Source organism: Mixophyes fleayi, chromosome 1, assembly GCF_038048845.1.
Source record: "Mixophyes fleayi isolate aMixFle1 chromosome 1, aMixFle1.hap1, whole genome shotgun sequence".
NCBI classification, from domain to species: domain Eukaryota; kingdom Metazoa; phylum Chordata; class Amphibia; order Anura; family Limnodynastidae; genus Mixophyes; species Mixophyes fleayi.
In genome coordinates, this window is record NC_134402.1 from 194,065,034 (window position 1) to 194,081,835 (window position 16,802).

Genomic DNA, 16,802 nt, shown 5'->3' on the forward strand with positions numbered 1-16,802 from the left:
AAATTGAAAGGAATGGGACTACATCAATTATGATCACTAGAGCATGTTTATGAGGGGAAGCTCTTCCAACAAGTGAACGTTATAAATCTTAAAAAAAAAAAAAAAGAAAAAAGGCACTCCAATCCACTAGTACGTGATCGTATAGATTTTATCATTTTGTTAAAATCACCATATGTTTACTCATATTTTAATTTGCCAAATCCTTTTCTATTTATCTTAATACTTCGCCATCTTTATCTAAAAAAAAAAAAAAGTGTGAACAAACTCGTAAAGACATAAGTGAAGTAAAAACAACAGAACCCTTCAGTATGAGCCACAATCTTACATAAATACACAGAATTGAGTTTTATTGTCCTATTCCATAAGTATCTGAATTAAATTATTTCCATCATCCTATTAATAATGACATCTTGAGAGGTTTAAATACTACATCTCATACATGTTTCCTACAATTCCTGTGAAATATCATTACTTATTGGCACATATAACTGTTTGCAGAGTAAGAACAAGTTTTATAGTTCTACTTAGTATGTAGCGTTCTCAACTGACATTATTTGTGATCTCTGAACATTATATAATTTATAATCTACTAGGAATCTATTTTGATGTTCAACAATGTACTCATAGATCCCAAATATTTGTTAGCCTCACACTTATATCGTATCTAGTCAAAATTAGATCTAGTAATGATATTTCACAGGAATTTTAAGAAATATGTATGAGATCTAGTATTTAAACCTCTCAAGATGTCCTTATTAATAGGATGATGGAAATAGGAATTTTGTACTTCCTGTAAAATCCCTTCCTCGTAGCCCATTGGGGGACACTGCGATACATAGGGGTATAGTAGGTGGTAACAGGAGTCCAAACAGTTAAATCTGTGATTATAACTCCACCCCTGCTATACCCCTCCCATAGGAAGGATATTCAGTTTATGTCTAACAAAGCCTGAATGAGGGAATGAGGCCATATAGGGTTAACTAAACACAACAACACAGTCAACCATACATACAACAGTCAACCATATAACATTCAGAGCAAGGGTAGGCATGCAGTGTCCCCCCATGGACTACGAGAAAGGGATTTTTATAGTAAGTACAAAAATCCTATTTTCTCATATGTCTAATTAGGGGACACTGTGAAACATAAGGAAACTACCAAAGCTGCCCCTTAAGGAAGGGACTGCTCTAACACGACTGCACTCAGAACCCTACAGCCAAAGCTAACATCCTGTGATGCAAAGCTCTTTAACCTATAGAATTTTACAAACATGTGAACAGATGTCCACGTAGCCGCCCAGCACCGCTGTGCAGCAGAAGCTCTGCGACGCGCTGCCCAGGAAGCACCCACAGCCCTAGTGGAATGAGCTGACAAACCTCCCAGCAATGGCTTATCTGACCTCGAGTAAGCTAGCTTGATGGTGGAGGTAATCTACCAAGCTAAAGAGACCTTAGAAGCAGGCCAACCTTGTTTCTTCACGTCATAAAGCACAAAAAGATCTGTGGTTATGCACAATCTGGCTGTGCGGTCCACATAACATCTAAGGGTTCTGACCACATCTAGAAGCATCAAGAACTGATCTAGTGACCTAGTACTTTGAAGAAAAGCAGACACATCAATTTCCTGATTTAAATGAAAGCAGGAAACAACCTTAGGGGCAAAGGAGGGCTTAGTGCAAAGCACCGCCCTGTCTTCGTGAAAAACAAAAAAAAGGGGGTGGGGCAAGTTAAAGCCCCCAACTCCGAGACCCGGCCAAAAGAAACGCCACCTTCCAAGTAAGGTAACTAAGTTCCACAGACTGTAAGGGCTCAAATGGTTCTTTAATTAAAGCATGGAGAACCAAATTCAAGCCATACTGCTCGACGGGATGAATGAATGTAGGCAAAATATGAAGTGCCCCTGTAAGAAGGTGTGAACCTCCAGCAGGGAGGCCAGTTTACGCTGGAAATAAATGGACAATGCTGAAACATGTGATTTGATTCACACTATAGTACATAAGATTTCCCTGCTCTGTAATAATTGGCTGCCGATGAGGCTTCCTACCCTTGATCATGGTCTTGACTACTTTAGTTGAAATACCCTTGGCTTTCAGAATCATGGTCTCAATAGCTACGCCGTTAAAGTCAGCCAACTTAACGAGTGGCACCAAAGGGGACCCTGAGTGATTAAGTCTGGTCTGAGAGGTAGTCTGAACAGAGGTTCTACTACCATGCCTAGCGAATCTGAGTACCAGGCTCGGTGCGGCCAGTCTGGAGCCAAAAAGATGGCATTCATCTTTTGCCACGTCAGCTTCTTGAGAACTTTCGGGATCATAGGAAGAGGAGGGAATAAATAAACTATGTAAAACCCACCACGGAATCACTAGAGCATCCACAAATCCCGTCGCAAGATCCCTGGTTTCTGAGCAAAAGAGGGGGAACTTTGACGTTCAACCACGAGGCCATCAGATCTATTTCTGGACAACCCCAGCGTTGAACCAAAAGATCAAAAACATTCCGGATGAAGGAACCATTCTCCCGGATGCACTATGTTTCGGCTGAGATAATCGACCTCCCAGTTGTCTACTCCTGGAATGAATGTTGCCAATATAATCGGAATGTCTCTCTCTGGCCATAGCATTAAACTGGGCGCTACGCTCATGGCCCTGGCACTGCGCATGCCGCCCTGATGATTCAGGTACGCTACTGCCGTCGCATTGTCTAACTGGAATCTGACAGTCATTCTGCGTGGAAACACCGGAGCCTGTACCAGCACCCTGTAGATAGCTTGTAACTCCAACACGATGACGCCAGCGGGTCCCACAGACCCTGGAATCTGAGGGTTGCAATGAATCCCCCCAACCTGCAAGACTTGTGTCTGTGGTTCCAATCATCCATTCCCATGTCTGAAAGGATTGTCCCAGATATGATCTGAACAGCCACTAAGTGAGGGACAGGCAGACCCGAGATGATAGAATGATCCTTTGCTTGTCCAGATGTGAGCGAGAGCCTAACCATTTGTGCATTTCCCACTGAAGTACTTGTGAATGGAAGTGAGCATAAGGCACTGCATCAAAGACAGACACCACTGTCCCCAGCAGCCTCATGCATCGCAGCAGGGACACCTGAAACATGCTTGGCAGGTCTCTGATCTAGGCCGGGAGCGATAGTATCTTGTCTTCCGGAACAAACACACTGACACCTGGTGTCGAAATCTAACCCTAGAAACCGCATCTTCTGTGATTGGATTAGAGATGACTTTGGCAGGTTGATTATCCAACCATGCTCCTCCAGGAAGGATCTGGTCAACTGGATGTGCTGTGACAGGATCTGAGCAGATAGACCCTTTAAAAGAAGGTCCTCTAAGTAAGGAAATTTCATTAGCCAACCAGAGCAAAAAAAAAAAAAAAATAATAATAAAAAAAAAAAAAAATCACATTTCTTGTCCGTGGCATCCTTAAGGGGAAATAACCCTGTCAACTGGTAAACTGGTTGTTCTAGTCAACCTGGCTATGGGAGGGTCCACTCTTGGAAGAGCTTCCCATTTGTCACAATCTTCAGGTGGAAGAGGGTAGAGAGTTACAAACTTTGCTGTCCTGCTAAACAGCCAATCAAGCTTTTTCCAGGCATCTGAAATTATTTCCATTAATTGAGGCAATGGGGGTAAGGAAGCAAGTTGTTTCATCTGCCTTTTAAACAATGAAAAATCAGGTTCCCTGGAATAGGTCCTATAGACCCTGCACTGTGGATGAATCTTCCACACTGGCCAAATCCTCTTCCCAGAATCTCTGTGAACCGCAACTTCTTCCTCTGATGTAACATCTAAAGTGGACATTAAATCCCTAGCTTCCTGTGAGGCCTCACTTAGCAGCGTTCAGTAAGCATTCCAATGAGGAAGTAGCCGCAACTAAACCCTGGTCCGAGACTGCAAGAGTCTGTGCTAAAGAGAATTCTACTTGGGATGCTTCTGAAGTGGACTGTGCAGACTGTATCTGACTGGTGTAGTGCAACCTTCTACTGACAGAAGTAGAAGGTTAACCTATCTCACTGTGTAATATTACCCTTGTGAGCTCTGCTAAAGTTGAAGTCAAAGGACACATTACTTCACAGAAATTATACAAATTATGTGGATAACAAAACTGAAGAAAAATTATATATATTTAAATTCAGTGAGCCACATACATATATAAATATCATATAGTAAAGAGCTGTGTAAAAATGATTATCCCTCTGTTCTGCATTCTTACAATATATCAAATCCTATAAAGATGGATATAAAGTATACTTTAAACCAGCAATGTCACACACGACAAGACACACACCAGCACCACACTCTTAGAGACAAGAAATCTTAATGAAAAGAGTGTTCCAACAGAGAATAAACTTGTCCTGAGAAATGGCGCTGAGAGATCCCTGCAGAAGGCGCCGGGGAGGAGTTCCAACCTGTCCTTTACTTCTGTGCATGGTAAAATGGCCACCTGGATAAACGGAGGAAACCTCCGATATTGTGACTTGGAGAGTAAAGCTGTGGCTGCTGCACAGACAAAGTCACTGAATATCTTGCTGTGGCTGCTTCTGGTCCCCCTCAGTTCTGACATCTGGTCGTCTAGGGGAGAGCGAAAGCAGGAGCCGAGAGTGTGCTGTGGTCGCTCTGCAATGAAAAAAATGAACTAGGCTGTTCATTTAGGCTAGGGGGTGAGATAGCTGTCAAGGCTACTCACCCTGGCTCAGGGACCCAGGGTGGAGGAAGGCCACAGGCTATCCACCCCTTTGGAAGCATCCCTGAGCTCAGCATCTTTTTTTTTCCCCTAGAAAAAAATAAAATAAATACAAGGCAAGAGCCCTAAGAAACAACTTGCCTGAATCCTGAGGGCACTAAAACTAAACTGAATATCCTTCCTATGGGATAGTTATAAACAGGGGTGTAGTTACACTCATAGATTTAACTGTTTAAGTGCCTGGACTCTACTATACCCCTATGTATTTCAGTGTCCCCCAATTGGACGTATGAGAAAATTTAATACAGATACGTAGGAGTTAAACAATTCTGTGCATTTACAAAAGAGTGCGGCTAAAACTAAAGGGTTCTCTATTTTGTTTTATTTAAATCAGATACAATTTTATTGCATTTTTTTTTTTACTATTTTGCTTAACAAAAAGAAAAAGAAAAAGAAAAGCCCATAACATTAGGCTATAACAATAAAACTAAACCAACGCAGAGGCACAAGCAGCGTCATAAGATTGCAGAAACATAATCAAAATGCATCATACATCAGAAAAAAAAAAAAAAAAAAAAAAAGACGGTCCGTATATGACAACATACAATGAGGCAATGAAACAATAATAGTGACAATAATAACAACATTAATATTCATAACGGCTGGGTGCCTGCCCCAAATCTAGTATTAAGAAAGCTCCACCTCCCTCAATCCTTCTGTAACATAAGGGGATGTTCTCCATCTATACCAGATCTTTTCATATTTATTAACCAAGTTCCTACTGGTGTACATAAATTGCTCATGACCTACTGTGTCATTAACAAGATCAATCCAATCTCTCAAAGCCGACCCTCTGGAGCCATCCACTTCCTTGCAATGACCACCTTTGCCAACATAAGTATAGTAGTAATGAACAGTCTAATAAGCTTATGAATGTTCTTACCAAAGCCCAAACCTTATATACATAAACCTGGTGTAATGGCAGACACTCCCACCTCCAGTCGAATTATACAACCACCCACCTCCCTCCAGAAGTAGGAAAATTGTATACATGGACGAAATTTGCAGCCTCGGGCCCAGCCTTAACAGCTGCACCCGTAAAGGATCTGCACTAAAACTCGGGCGGCCCCCTGAAACTGCAAGGCCAGGGCATGTCTTAGCTGCAAATATCTTAAAAAGTAACCCCTAGGCAGTTCATATAACCCCCGTAATTGTTTAAAAGAACACAATATACCATTCACATACAGTTGCCCAATATGTACTATATTATAAATACGCCAGGCTCCAGCTCCCCCCATCTTCACAAGTTCACGGAATTCCAGATTATCCCAGGCCTGGAGCACACGGATCATAAGCAGATTCATCCCCGATCCAAAATGAGAGCCGCCACACCCCTATGGCCTGTGTCAACAAGGGAGGATCACCCCTAGGTCTCCTACCAGCCAAAAGGAACTGCATCCACAAATGTCTAGATCCTGTCACAGAGACTAAGAAATCTTGAAGATCCGAGCCCGCAGCCATACATCAATATATGCCAATTGAGAGGCAAAATAATAGAGCCGCAAATACTGGCAGAGCCAGTCCCCCCGACCCCCTAGAGGGACATAGTAGTAAGCTTGACCCGGGCTCTCTTGTCCGCCCACACCAATGAGGATACAAGTCGATCAATAGAGCGGAATATACTATGAGGAATGTAAAACAGCGACTGCTGCAAAACATTTTGGCTGAATTATCATTTTAACCAAATTGATTCTACCCATGACCGTTAATGGCAGCTGCTTCCGGCTCTTAAGATAGTTGATCTGTGGCTGGAGATTACGTTGAATATATTGACCCATGTCGCTAGAAAACCAAATATCCAAATACTTGAATACCAGAGTCCATTTAAGAGGGGTCTGCAAGACTTGTCCCGTAGGGCAAGTACCCTTAATCGGAGTCACACTAGACTTATCCCAGTTGATCAAAAACCCTGAATAAAAACCAAAAACCGTGACCACAAAGAATTGCAGGTAGGGATCTATCAGGATGTGACAAAAAAATGTAACATATCATCTGCATAAAGGGCAATCATGTCCGTCCTGCAGCCCACCGTCAACCCAGTAATATCTGACTACGCTCTAATAGCACAAGCCAGTGGTTCTATGGCCAAGGCGAAGAGGGTGGGAGACAAGGGGCAACCCTGTCTTGTACCTCTGGCCAGTGCAAATTGACGAGACACAAAGCCATTAACACAGACTCTGACTGTAGGGCAGGAATACAACAATCGCACCCACTGAACAAAAACCGGCCCAAACCCAATGTCAGGCGCCATCCCCGCTGATTCCGTCAGACGGGGACGGACGCCTGTCTCCTAGCCGAGCGCTCTGTTGCTTAGCAACAGACGCGCTGCGGCTTTCCAGTCAGCCTGCCTGACGGGCGCATGCGCCCTACCTCCATCCCGTTGCCTGGCAACGGGATGCTATTTTTCCTCAGCGTGCCGCCTCCTGGCTCTCCCTATCAACAGTTGCCTGCCTCTATTTAAACCCGGCTCTGGCGCCATTAGGGTGCCAGAGTAACAGGTCCCAGTACCTAGTACCCTGGTTCTCCCTGCTATTCCAAACAAAATGAATGGATACATAGGGGCATATTCAATTCCGTTCCTGTTCCTCGGGATCGCGCCGAAACGGCTACGAACCTAATCCGCTGTACCGCAATAACGTGGATTTTCGTTCGCAGCCCATAGGGCTGCGCACGAAAATCCGCGTTATTGCGGTACCGTATTACTGGCAGTACTGCGCATTTTCCGCGGTAACGATCGGATCGCAATTGAATATGCCCCATAGTGTCTAATTGTTCATATAGACCTATATATCAAGAAAGGTCTGGCTTATTATAAGGAGAGACCATCATACCGATGCATGTTGAATGTAACATCAATACTTGATGAAATAGATACAAAGCTTACTTTAATCCAGTGCTATTAGAACACAGTGAGACAGCATAGTAGTAGTTTTACTACTTCTTAACAGAATCTTTACAATGTTTATTTGGTAATCATACTCATTCACTTAGTGTTTTTAACTATTTCGCTAACAGACTATTCTTTTACCTTAATAAAGATATTATTCTTAACAGCATCTCACCAAATATACTGAATGAAAAGAGTGCCCAATATACACATTACCCCTTTTTCCTTTCCCCCTTCTTTTTCCCCTCTTAGCTTCTCCCTGCTATTCCCAGCTACCCTGATCGTTCCTCTTGTGTTCCTGCTCTCCCGTTGTGACCCGGCTTTGGCTACCATTCCTGTTTCTGTGTGACTCATATTGTTCCTGCGACCTCGGTTTGTTGACCATTCCTCTGGATTCTCCCTGGTAACTTGCATTCCCGGACCGTCTGACCCTTCTACATTACACCGGCAACTGGCTAGTAGGACCGAGACCTGCGTGACCTGTGCAGCGAAGTCCAAACCTCATGCGGGGGTCCCTGGCGAATACGGCCTGACACCCAAATTTCCAATGCACCGCCCACAAGTACCTCCACTTCACAGAATCGAAGGCCCTAGCAGCGTCTAACGACACTACCACCGCCTCTTCCTCCGCCGAGTGGGGCAGCTGCAGATGACAAAAAGCCTAAGCAAGTTTACAGCCGTGGATTTTCCCAGCATAAAACCAGTTTGATCAGAATGCACAATCTCACCAATCACCTAACTTAGATGCGACGCCAAGATCTTTGCCAGTATTTTAATATCCGTTGTCAACAAGAATATAGGATTGTATGAGTCCGGAAACAAGGGGTCCCTGGGTGTCTCCCCTTTCCTCGTTTTAGGAATGAGAACTATAAGAGCTTCAGACACGGACGGAGATACAGACCTCGTCCACCCCTGGAGCCCTGCCATTTGGAAACAAGGAAATTGCAGCTGCAATCTCCTCATTAGTGATCGACAAATCCAAACTCTCCCTACTAGCCACACTAAGTTCAGGCAAGGAAACAGACAAGTATGAGTCTAAATCAGAATCACAATATTCAGCCCTAGATGCATATGCATCTTTAACATACGTATAGAAAACCTCACTAATCTCCCCAGTCAATGTATGCACAACATCCAAGGTATCCGTGACTCCTGCCAGTACAGTCGCCGCCCTTTCCGTTCTAGTCACGTACGCCAGAAATCTACCACATTTATCCGCCTCAGAATACTGAGTATGTCTAGCAAATAGCAACTTACGCCTCGATTTGTCTAATAAATAATCTGACCACTCTTGCTGTACCGCTAACCAAGCTTGTCTGTCAGATGACATACGAGAAGATACACCGCCTCCAACCGTGAAACCTCCCTTTCTAACACATCACCTCGCAACCTGGACTCTTTTTTTAAAACAATACTTCTAATCAGGGAACCTCTTAAAAAGGCCTTGAATGAATCCCAAATGAGAGGTGGAGCAGCGGTATGTACATTAATGGCAAAATAACCCTCCCATTGAGACTCTCATGTGTCCCCATCCTTCAATAGCGTCAATCAAAAAGGGGTTAAGTTTCCAAAATACTTGGCATTAAATTTCAGAGTTAATACTAAGGGAGAATGGTCAGGGATCCCTCTCTGTGAATATGCAACATCTGAGACTGCCGGCAGCATCCTCTTAAAGATAAGTTCCAAGTCAATTCGGGAAAAAGCATAATATGAGGTAGAGTAACAGGAGAAACAAATCTCTGTCGGGTGCCTCAGACGCCACACATCCACCAAATCCATCTCATCCACCAGAACAGCAAACTTAGACGTTTCAACATATGTAGCATCTCCCGCCTTCCTCCACCTATCAACATTAGGATCGAACACATAATTAAAATCCCCACAGCAAATCACAGGAGCATCAGGAGACAGATGAAATCACTACATTTTCTCAAAACTTCACCACTGTAGGGGGGTTGGACATAGACGGCTAGTAAATTTATACGAGCAGAGTCAAAAATGCCCCTCAAGAAAATGAATCTACCCAATGGGTCAGACTCCAACTCTTCCAAAACAAAGTTAACGCTTCTGCGTATATGGAGAGACACCTCCCTTGAATGGCAAGTGTGAGTAGCATGATAAGAAACCATGGGTTGGAAGGGCCAACAGTTTGCCTCCCACTAAATGAGTCTCTGTGAGGCATATAACAGCCACTTCGTATTTTTTTTAATTAAGATATGACCAAAGACCGTTTAATTTTATCAATTAGGCCACAAACATTCCAGGTCAAAAATTTAATGAACCCCCTACTCATCTTCCCAGTCGCCATAACAGCAGGGAATACACGACACACTTCCACATAGAAAACCACCTATCCAGACCGACACGCAGCCACCAGACAGCCGCAATACCATATACAAAATCAGTTAACCTCAACATCTGAAAGTATTTGCATACGAAAACCAATTTGACACTGCATTGAACTGTAATAAACCTAACATTTCCTACCCTGTCCAAACAATCCCCCTCCATGTATATCCACCCCAACTAAGTCATACCTGGATCCCACTACAACTACCCCCCATCCCCTCCAACCACCTACACAGCTATCCCCACGTACTTAGGGAAACGCTAGTATAAGCTATAGGAGGAGAGGGAGACTGTGACCTTTTAAGCAAGGGAAGCCCCCCAGCCCACACAATCACAATACTACTAATCCAGCACCCCATACCTATCCGATCAATCAATACAGAATATCAGGGAACATCAGAGATACCACCCTATAATTGACACCTTCATGAGTAGCTAAATAACTTCTACATCAAAAGCATTTCAACAAGCATAAACAAAAAAGTCAGAATGATATGTACTAAAGAAAATTATCCCAAACATTTTAGCTAAACAGTAATCAATTGCATCAGTTGAGTCCATAGAGTTAATACATCACCAGGAACACCTTCAATCTGGGCGAAGACCTCTAGGAGCTCTCCTATCCAGCCAGTGAGATGCCTCCAACGGAGATTAAAAGAAAAAGGTAGTTCCATCTGCAAGCACCCGTAACCTGGCCGGGAAAAGCATAGCATATGGCAATTGCATCTCACTGAGACAACGCTTCACCTATATGAACTGAACTCTGCTTTTTTGTACATCCACCGAGAAATCTGGAAATACAGCCAATGCTGTAAGCTTAATGATATATTAAGAGGCCCTTAATCTGAGACAGGCGCAGAATAGCATCCCAATCCTTATAATGAAGCACTTTAGCAATAAATCAGGAGGCGGCCTCTGAGCTGGAATCTGGTGTGCCCTCTCCACCGCAAACTGGGCCGTAAACTCCTCTCGGCCAAATGAGTGGATCATCCAGTTCTCCAAGAAGGTTTCAGGAGCATCTCCCTCCGTCTTTTCAGGAAGACCCACCAGCCGAACATTACTGTGTCTGAGACGGCCCTTCTTGTCTGATAGTTTCTGTTTAACGGATACCATCTGAACCTCCAAACCAGCGACTTTCTGAGGTAGAGTTGTAGTGTCCTCAAGAATGGAAATGCGGGCATCCTGCACCACTCCAATTTTGTCCGTTACTTTATTTTCCCCAGTCAGCAATGGCTTTCAGGACCTCCTGCAAGGTAATAGCCGTATCTGTAGGCAGAGCTGAATCCTTGGAAGACTGAGATGCCTGCGGCTTTGATACAGGTGTCCCTCCTAATATATACATATATACATTATATAGATATATATCATCATCATCACCATTTATATAGCGCCACTAATTCCGCAGCGCTGTACAGAGAACTCATTCACATCAGTCCCTGCCCCATTGGAGCTTACATTCTAGATTCCCTAATATAGACACACACTCACACACAGACACAGACACAGACAGAGAGGGAGAGACTAGGGTCAATTAGTCTGTTTTTAGTATGTTTTTGGAGTGTGGGAGGAAACCGGAGCATCCGGAGGAAACCCACGCAAACACAGGGAGAACATACAAACTCCACACAGATAAGGCCATGGTCGGGAATTGAACTCATGACCCCAGTGCTGTGAAGCAGAAGTGCTAACCACTAGGCCACTGTGCTGCCCAATATATATAACAATAGATGCAATATAAGGTTGTATACAGGTCACTCGTAATACAGGAGAGGGAGAGAGACAAATCAAGCAGGCCTCAGCTGAGTTTATGTCCAGAATCCAGAAATCCCAGAGATGTGGCCACTACAGTACTGAATCAGATGAGATGTATACAATACAGACAATACAGATAGCACCTGCACACAAATAGCTCAGTGAGGAAGGCCCCCAGGCAAGATCTAATGATCTACTATATTCTCTCCACTGCGCCAAATAAGGGATCCTGAACTTTACCACTAGCAGGCTCCGGCAATCAGCAGGTCTAAGGCATCCGCATCCCCACCAATTGAGAGCTATATACAGGCCTGCTCTAAGGACACACTCAGCTCCAAGATGGCGCCGTGGCCTGCACTGTGGCGGGAAGACTTAACTGTAGATATCCCCTTCACCCCCAGATGACTGCTCTCCTCACCTCCAGCGACCGCCTCAGAAGACAGGTGAGTAAATGAGCTCTCCAGCTCAAAAGCCTCCGACGTGGACAGGGACGGAGTCCCCTCTTCCCGACCACAGCGTGTTCAGCCTCAGCCCAGCTTCTGCGACAGCCACCCTGACCCGCCACCACACTCTCGACTTGGACCGCAGGGAACAGGGAAACTTACAGCACAGAACCAGACAGGTCTGACGCTCACAAAGTAGAACAGGATAGTTAGGCTGGGGAGCTCCTGTGCACTCAACCTTTTCCATACTCCACCAGGCCACGCCCCGGGTTCCGTTTTTTTTTTGTTTTTTTTTTAAATCTAGTATTTTTATTGGAAATTTTCAAGGTACATACATACCAACAACAAAACAAAAAATAAACAAATACAGAAGAAAGAAAATACAATCGCAAATATGCCAATATTAAATATAAAATATTGGTTAAATTGTAAGACACCAGTATCGCATAATGATAACATTTGTACAATACTTAATTAGGAATATACATCGTAAATACTCTTGCATACGCACTCTGCAGAGGCGGGGCTCTGCTTTTTGTTATGGACTTTATTATTGTTATTATGTAATCCAGGGGAACCAGACCCTCATGTATTCGGGACATCATGACTCGAGGATACAAAATAAAATGGAGACTCCACCCACCTGTACCATATATTCTCAAACTTTGGCAATGCCTGCCTGCTCGTGTAAACAAATCTTTCATGCCCTATAGTAGCATTAACCAGGATTTTCAAACACTTAATTGTGGGACTCGTCGAGGCTAACCATAAGCGGGCTATGCTAACCTTAGCCACCATAAACAACTGGGAGATATACATTTTTGTCAGCTTGTTGACCTTTCCCTTCAGACGGAGCCCAAATAAACAGGTGGCCGATGACCTAAGTGGGACTTCAATTCCCGTTTTTTGAACACATCGTATGACTCTGTGCCAGAAGTTTTGTATACAGGGACATTTCCAAATGAGATGCCAGAAATTGCCATTTTCCGAACTACATTTTGGACATTTAGAAGTGCTATCGGGGCGAAACTTAGCCAGCCTAATAGGAATCAAGTAGGCCCTATGCAGAATGAACACCTGTATTTGCTGGTATTTTAATGATGCTGTGTAGCCACTAGTGCTATCCATGACCATCCCCAATTCTTTGTCTGTTAAGGGACCAATATCTATTTCCCATTGATTTCTCAGGTCATTCAAGTTCATTTACTGTGGATTCATACAAAAGAGGAGTACATACATGAAATCAGACCCCTGTTACTCAAAGCCTGTAACTGCTTTCTCAGTGGGGCTATGGCAACCACTGGTGGCTCCCCTTTGAATGGTGTGTACATGGCATGTCTCAGTTGGAGGTTGGAAAAGAACATTGTTCTAGGCACAGAAAATTCCCTAGACAACTGTTCAAAAGATATAAGAACATTTACTTCATATAGTTGACCTACAGCCACCACACCATACCGGGACCACCGCCTGGACCCCACCACTGTGTCCAACTCCCTCAATCCCCTCGCCCCCCAAATAGTAGTACATGGATCTATATCTGTGAATCCCACCATTTTATTACTGACTGCCCAGATCTTAATTGCCTGAATCAGGAGCGGAGAAGCCTGTGGGCCGAGCCTCCCGGACAACAGTGACTGCAAAGGCGTATGATTGGCATTGAATTGATGAACTAATAATCCAGTGTAGATCCTGGTAACCCGGATCGGAAATCCATGCCTTAAGGTGGGTCAGTTGAGAAGCAATATAGTACAATTTTAAATTTGGAAACACAAGACCAGGGTTCTGTTGTTTTTACTTCACTTATTTCTTTACTAGTTTGTTCACATTTCTTCTCTATTTATTTTAATATTTCTCCAACATTCTCTAAATAAAGTCTTTGGTCAGTTAATACATGAACAAACATATGGTGATTTTAACAAAACGATAAAATTCAATACTACCATGTACTAGTGGACTGGAGTGCTTCTTTTGTTTTATTCATACTAGTTAGAAATATTTTCTGTTACTGTATTTGTATAAAATGCTGGTTAAAACATCCAACCTCTGGCATCTCCTCAGTAATGATGTCCACATGATGGGCTGGGGCAATGTCCTCATCACTCTCTGTGTGAAGGGATCGGTGTCGCTGTGTCTTTCCACCTTTCTTTTCTTTGTCCTTCTTCCTCCTCTTATCCTTCTCCTGCCTTTGTTTGGTCCTTCGTTCCTCCTCCAGCTTCACATACTGATCTGACATGGGAAGCCCTAATTAAGTAAATCTAAAATGTGATTCTCACTGTTTGTATAGAAGTTATAGTACAGAGACACACATGCTCCTTGACAATGAAAACACAAACAAAGCCCAGTAAATACCTGGAACTTTTAGGGGGACAGTGAGGTCAATCTGCACCACAGGGATGTGGTCTACACCAGGGGAATCCTGGTACAGCTGTGGAAAGAAAGGAGAAAGCCAAATACATATTAGACCAAATTTAAAGCACTAGCAGCAATATGTAAATCTTAATACAATAAAACAAGTTGGATGCAGAGTGTAGAGTAGCAGAGAGGTGCATTTGACTCAAACATCGTTACCCTCTACTACGCTAATTTGGAAACTTAAGTATGGTTCTCATAAATTTTAAACAAAAACCAGGATACCCACATGACCTGAAGTTTGCTCAGGACAATCCACCCTATTATTAATTTGAAAGGTGCCAAAGGGCTGGACAGTGGGGAAAAACAGTACTCACAATATATATATATATATAAAATATAAAAGGTAGTCAAAATGAATACAAACAGCAAAACATGTAGGGTAGGGCTGATTATGAAAGAGCTTACAATCTTGTCGGACAAGAAGAAGTAGTGTGGCTCAGAGCAGAGACTGTTGTTCCTATATTACTAAAACTGGTACAAGTAGGCTAGGCTCTAATAATGAGATGGTTTTTAGAGAAAGATTTGAAGGCTTAGATAGTCTGATCAGAGTGTTTGGGAATAAGTGAGAATTAGTCTAGTCAACGGGAGTGAGAGGTGGTTATCAGACAGGAGGAAAAGCACAGGTCAGAGGAAGTTCTAAAAAAGGCATGAGTGAGAATTTGGAGGTGAAGTTTGAGATGTATGATTAGATGGTTTGCTGTGTGATAGGTAGGTGAGGGTAAGTAATTTGATTGGATTCTGAAGTATAAGAGGATCCAGTAGGGATTTACAGAGTGGTGCAAAATGGCCCCCATAAAGCCTTGAAATTCCCAAGTAAGAAAACATTTATAGGAACATATTCTAACTTATCCTGGCAACAGGTGTTTACATTAAGGGAAACTAAGAGTTAAAGATTTTGGGTGAGAGGGCAAAAAAAGAGAAATAAAGGAACTGTCCAGGGGAAAACAACACACGAGCATCATAACAAAGTTCCTTCCACTATCTCACAGTTTGTGGATTGCAGCTTCCTTCATACCATTCCATTGCCCCATTGCATACAGCACTTTACAGACTTACACATTCAGGCTAATGAATAGGTCTCTGCCTCAAAAAACACCCACACATTCATCTATTTAGTGTTGCTGAAAGCACTCTGATTGCTCTACCCCTAGACTTCAAAAGTAGACATCCCTGACAGGAGGAGATGAAGACAAAGGGGGAGATGAAGACAAAGTGGGAGATCAAATTCAGTGCCATGTGTTTTTGAAACAGTCGGTCGAGATACATTGACGCAAAGTTCATCATCATCACCACCATTTATATAAAGCCACAAATTCTGCAGGAGAACTCACACACATCAGTCCCTGCCCCATTGGGGCTTACAGTCTTAATTCCCCAACACACACACAGACAGACTAGGGTAAAATTGTTAGCAGCCAATTAAGAGTGTGGGAGGAAACCGGAGCACCCAGAGGAAACCCACACAGACAAGGGGAGAATATACAAACTCCTCACAGATAAGGCCATGGTCGGTAACTGAACTCATGACCCCAGTGCTGTAAGGCAGATGTGCTAACCACTTAGCCACCGTGCAGCCCTCACACAAAAAATCTTTGCTTATTATTTCCTTTCACCCCATAAATGCAAAACAGAACAGCTTCTGCCATGGGTACACAGTTAAATAAAAGAAAATATAAAAAAAAAAGTTACTTTGGAATCATCACTGAAGGGAATGATTAAATGTTCTCTGTATTGCACTGCATAATATGTAGGCACTTATAACTTAAAAAATACTTCAGAAACCTTGCGTTTGAATATATGCAACAGGAAAGACCATAATAAACTATTTTAAGGGCACAAACATTAGGCTCTTAATGCAGAGGGTAACCTGAATTTCTTACAAATAACCATAATACGCAATATTTAATGTACCACAGATAGCGCATACAGATATTTTTTCTACAGTGTTTGAACAGAATAAGTAGTCTGTTAACCTACAGGTGTTTGGATCTTATGTTTTTTAAGTCAATGGGTTGCAAGTGAAGGAGGCAAATAGACACAAACTGGTCTAATTACTTCCTTGAGAGTGGTTAGAAATTGTAATCTGAAACACTAGAGTTCGAATGAAAACAACAAAAAGCAGATATGCTTTTATACATAAAGATGAAATCTATTATGTTATTTAATAACATCTAAGTGATTATGTGGCTATAGGAGTGAAGTT

At 43.0% G+C, this 16,802-nt stretch overlaps 1 protein-coding gene across 1 annotated transcript in view; it reads right to left on the reverse strand.

Annotated features, from left to right (window-relative positions):
* The window catches only part of AP3D1 (adaptor related protein complex 3 subunit delta 1), a 150,093-nt gene that overhangs the window by 64,879 nt on the left and 68,412 nt on the right, over positions 1-16,802 (reverse strand). The window contains 2 exon segments of the mRNA XM_075204709.1: positions 14,229-14,428; positions 14,537-14,612. Of these exon segments, the coding sequence (XP_075060810.1) occupies positions 14,229-14,428; positions 14,537-14,612 (276 nt within the window).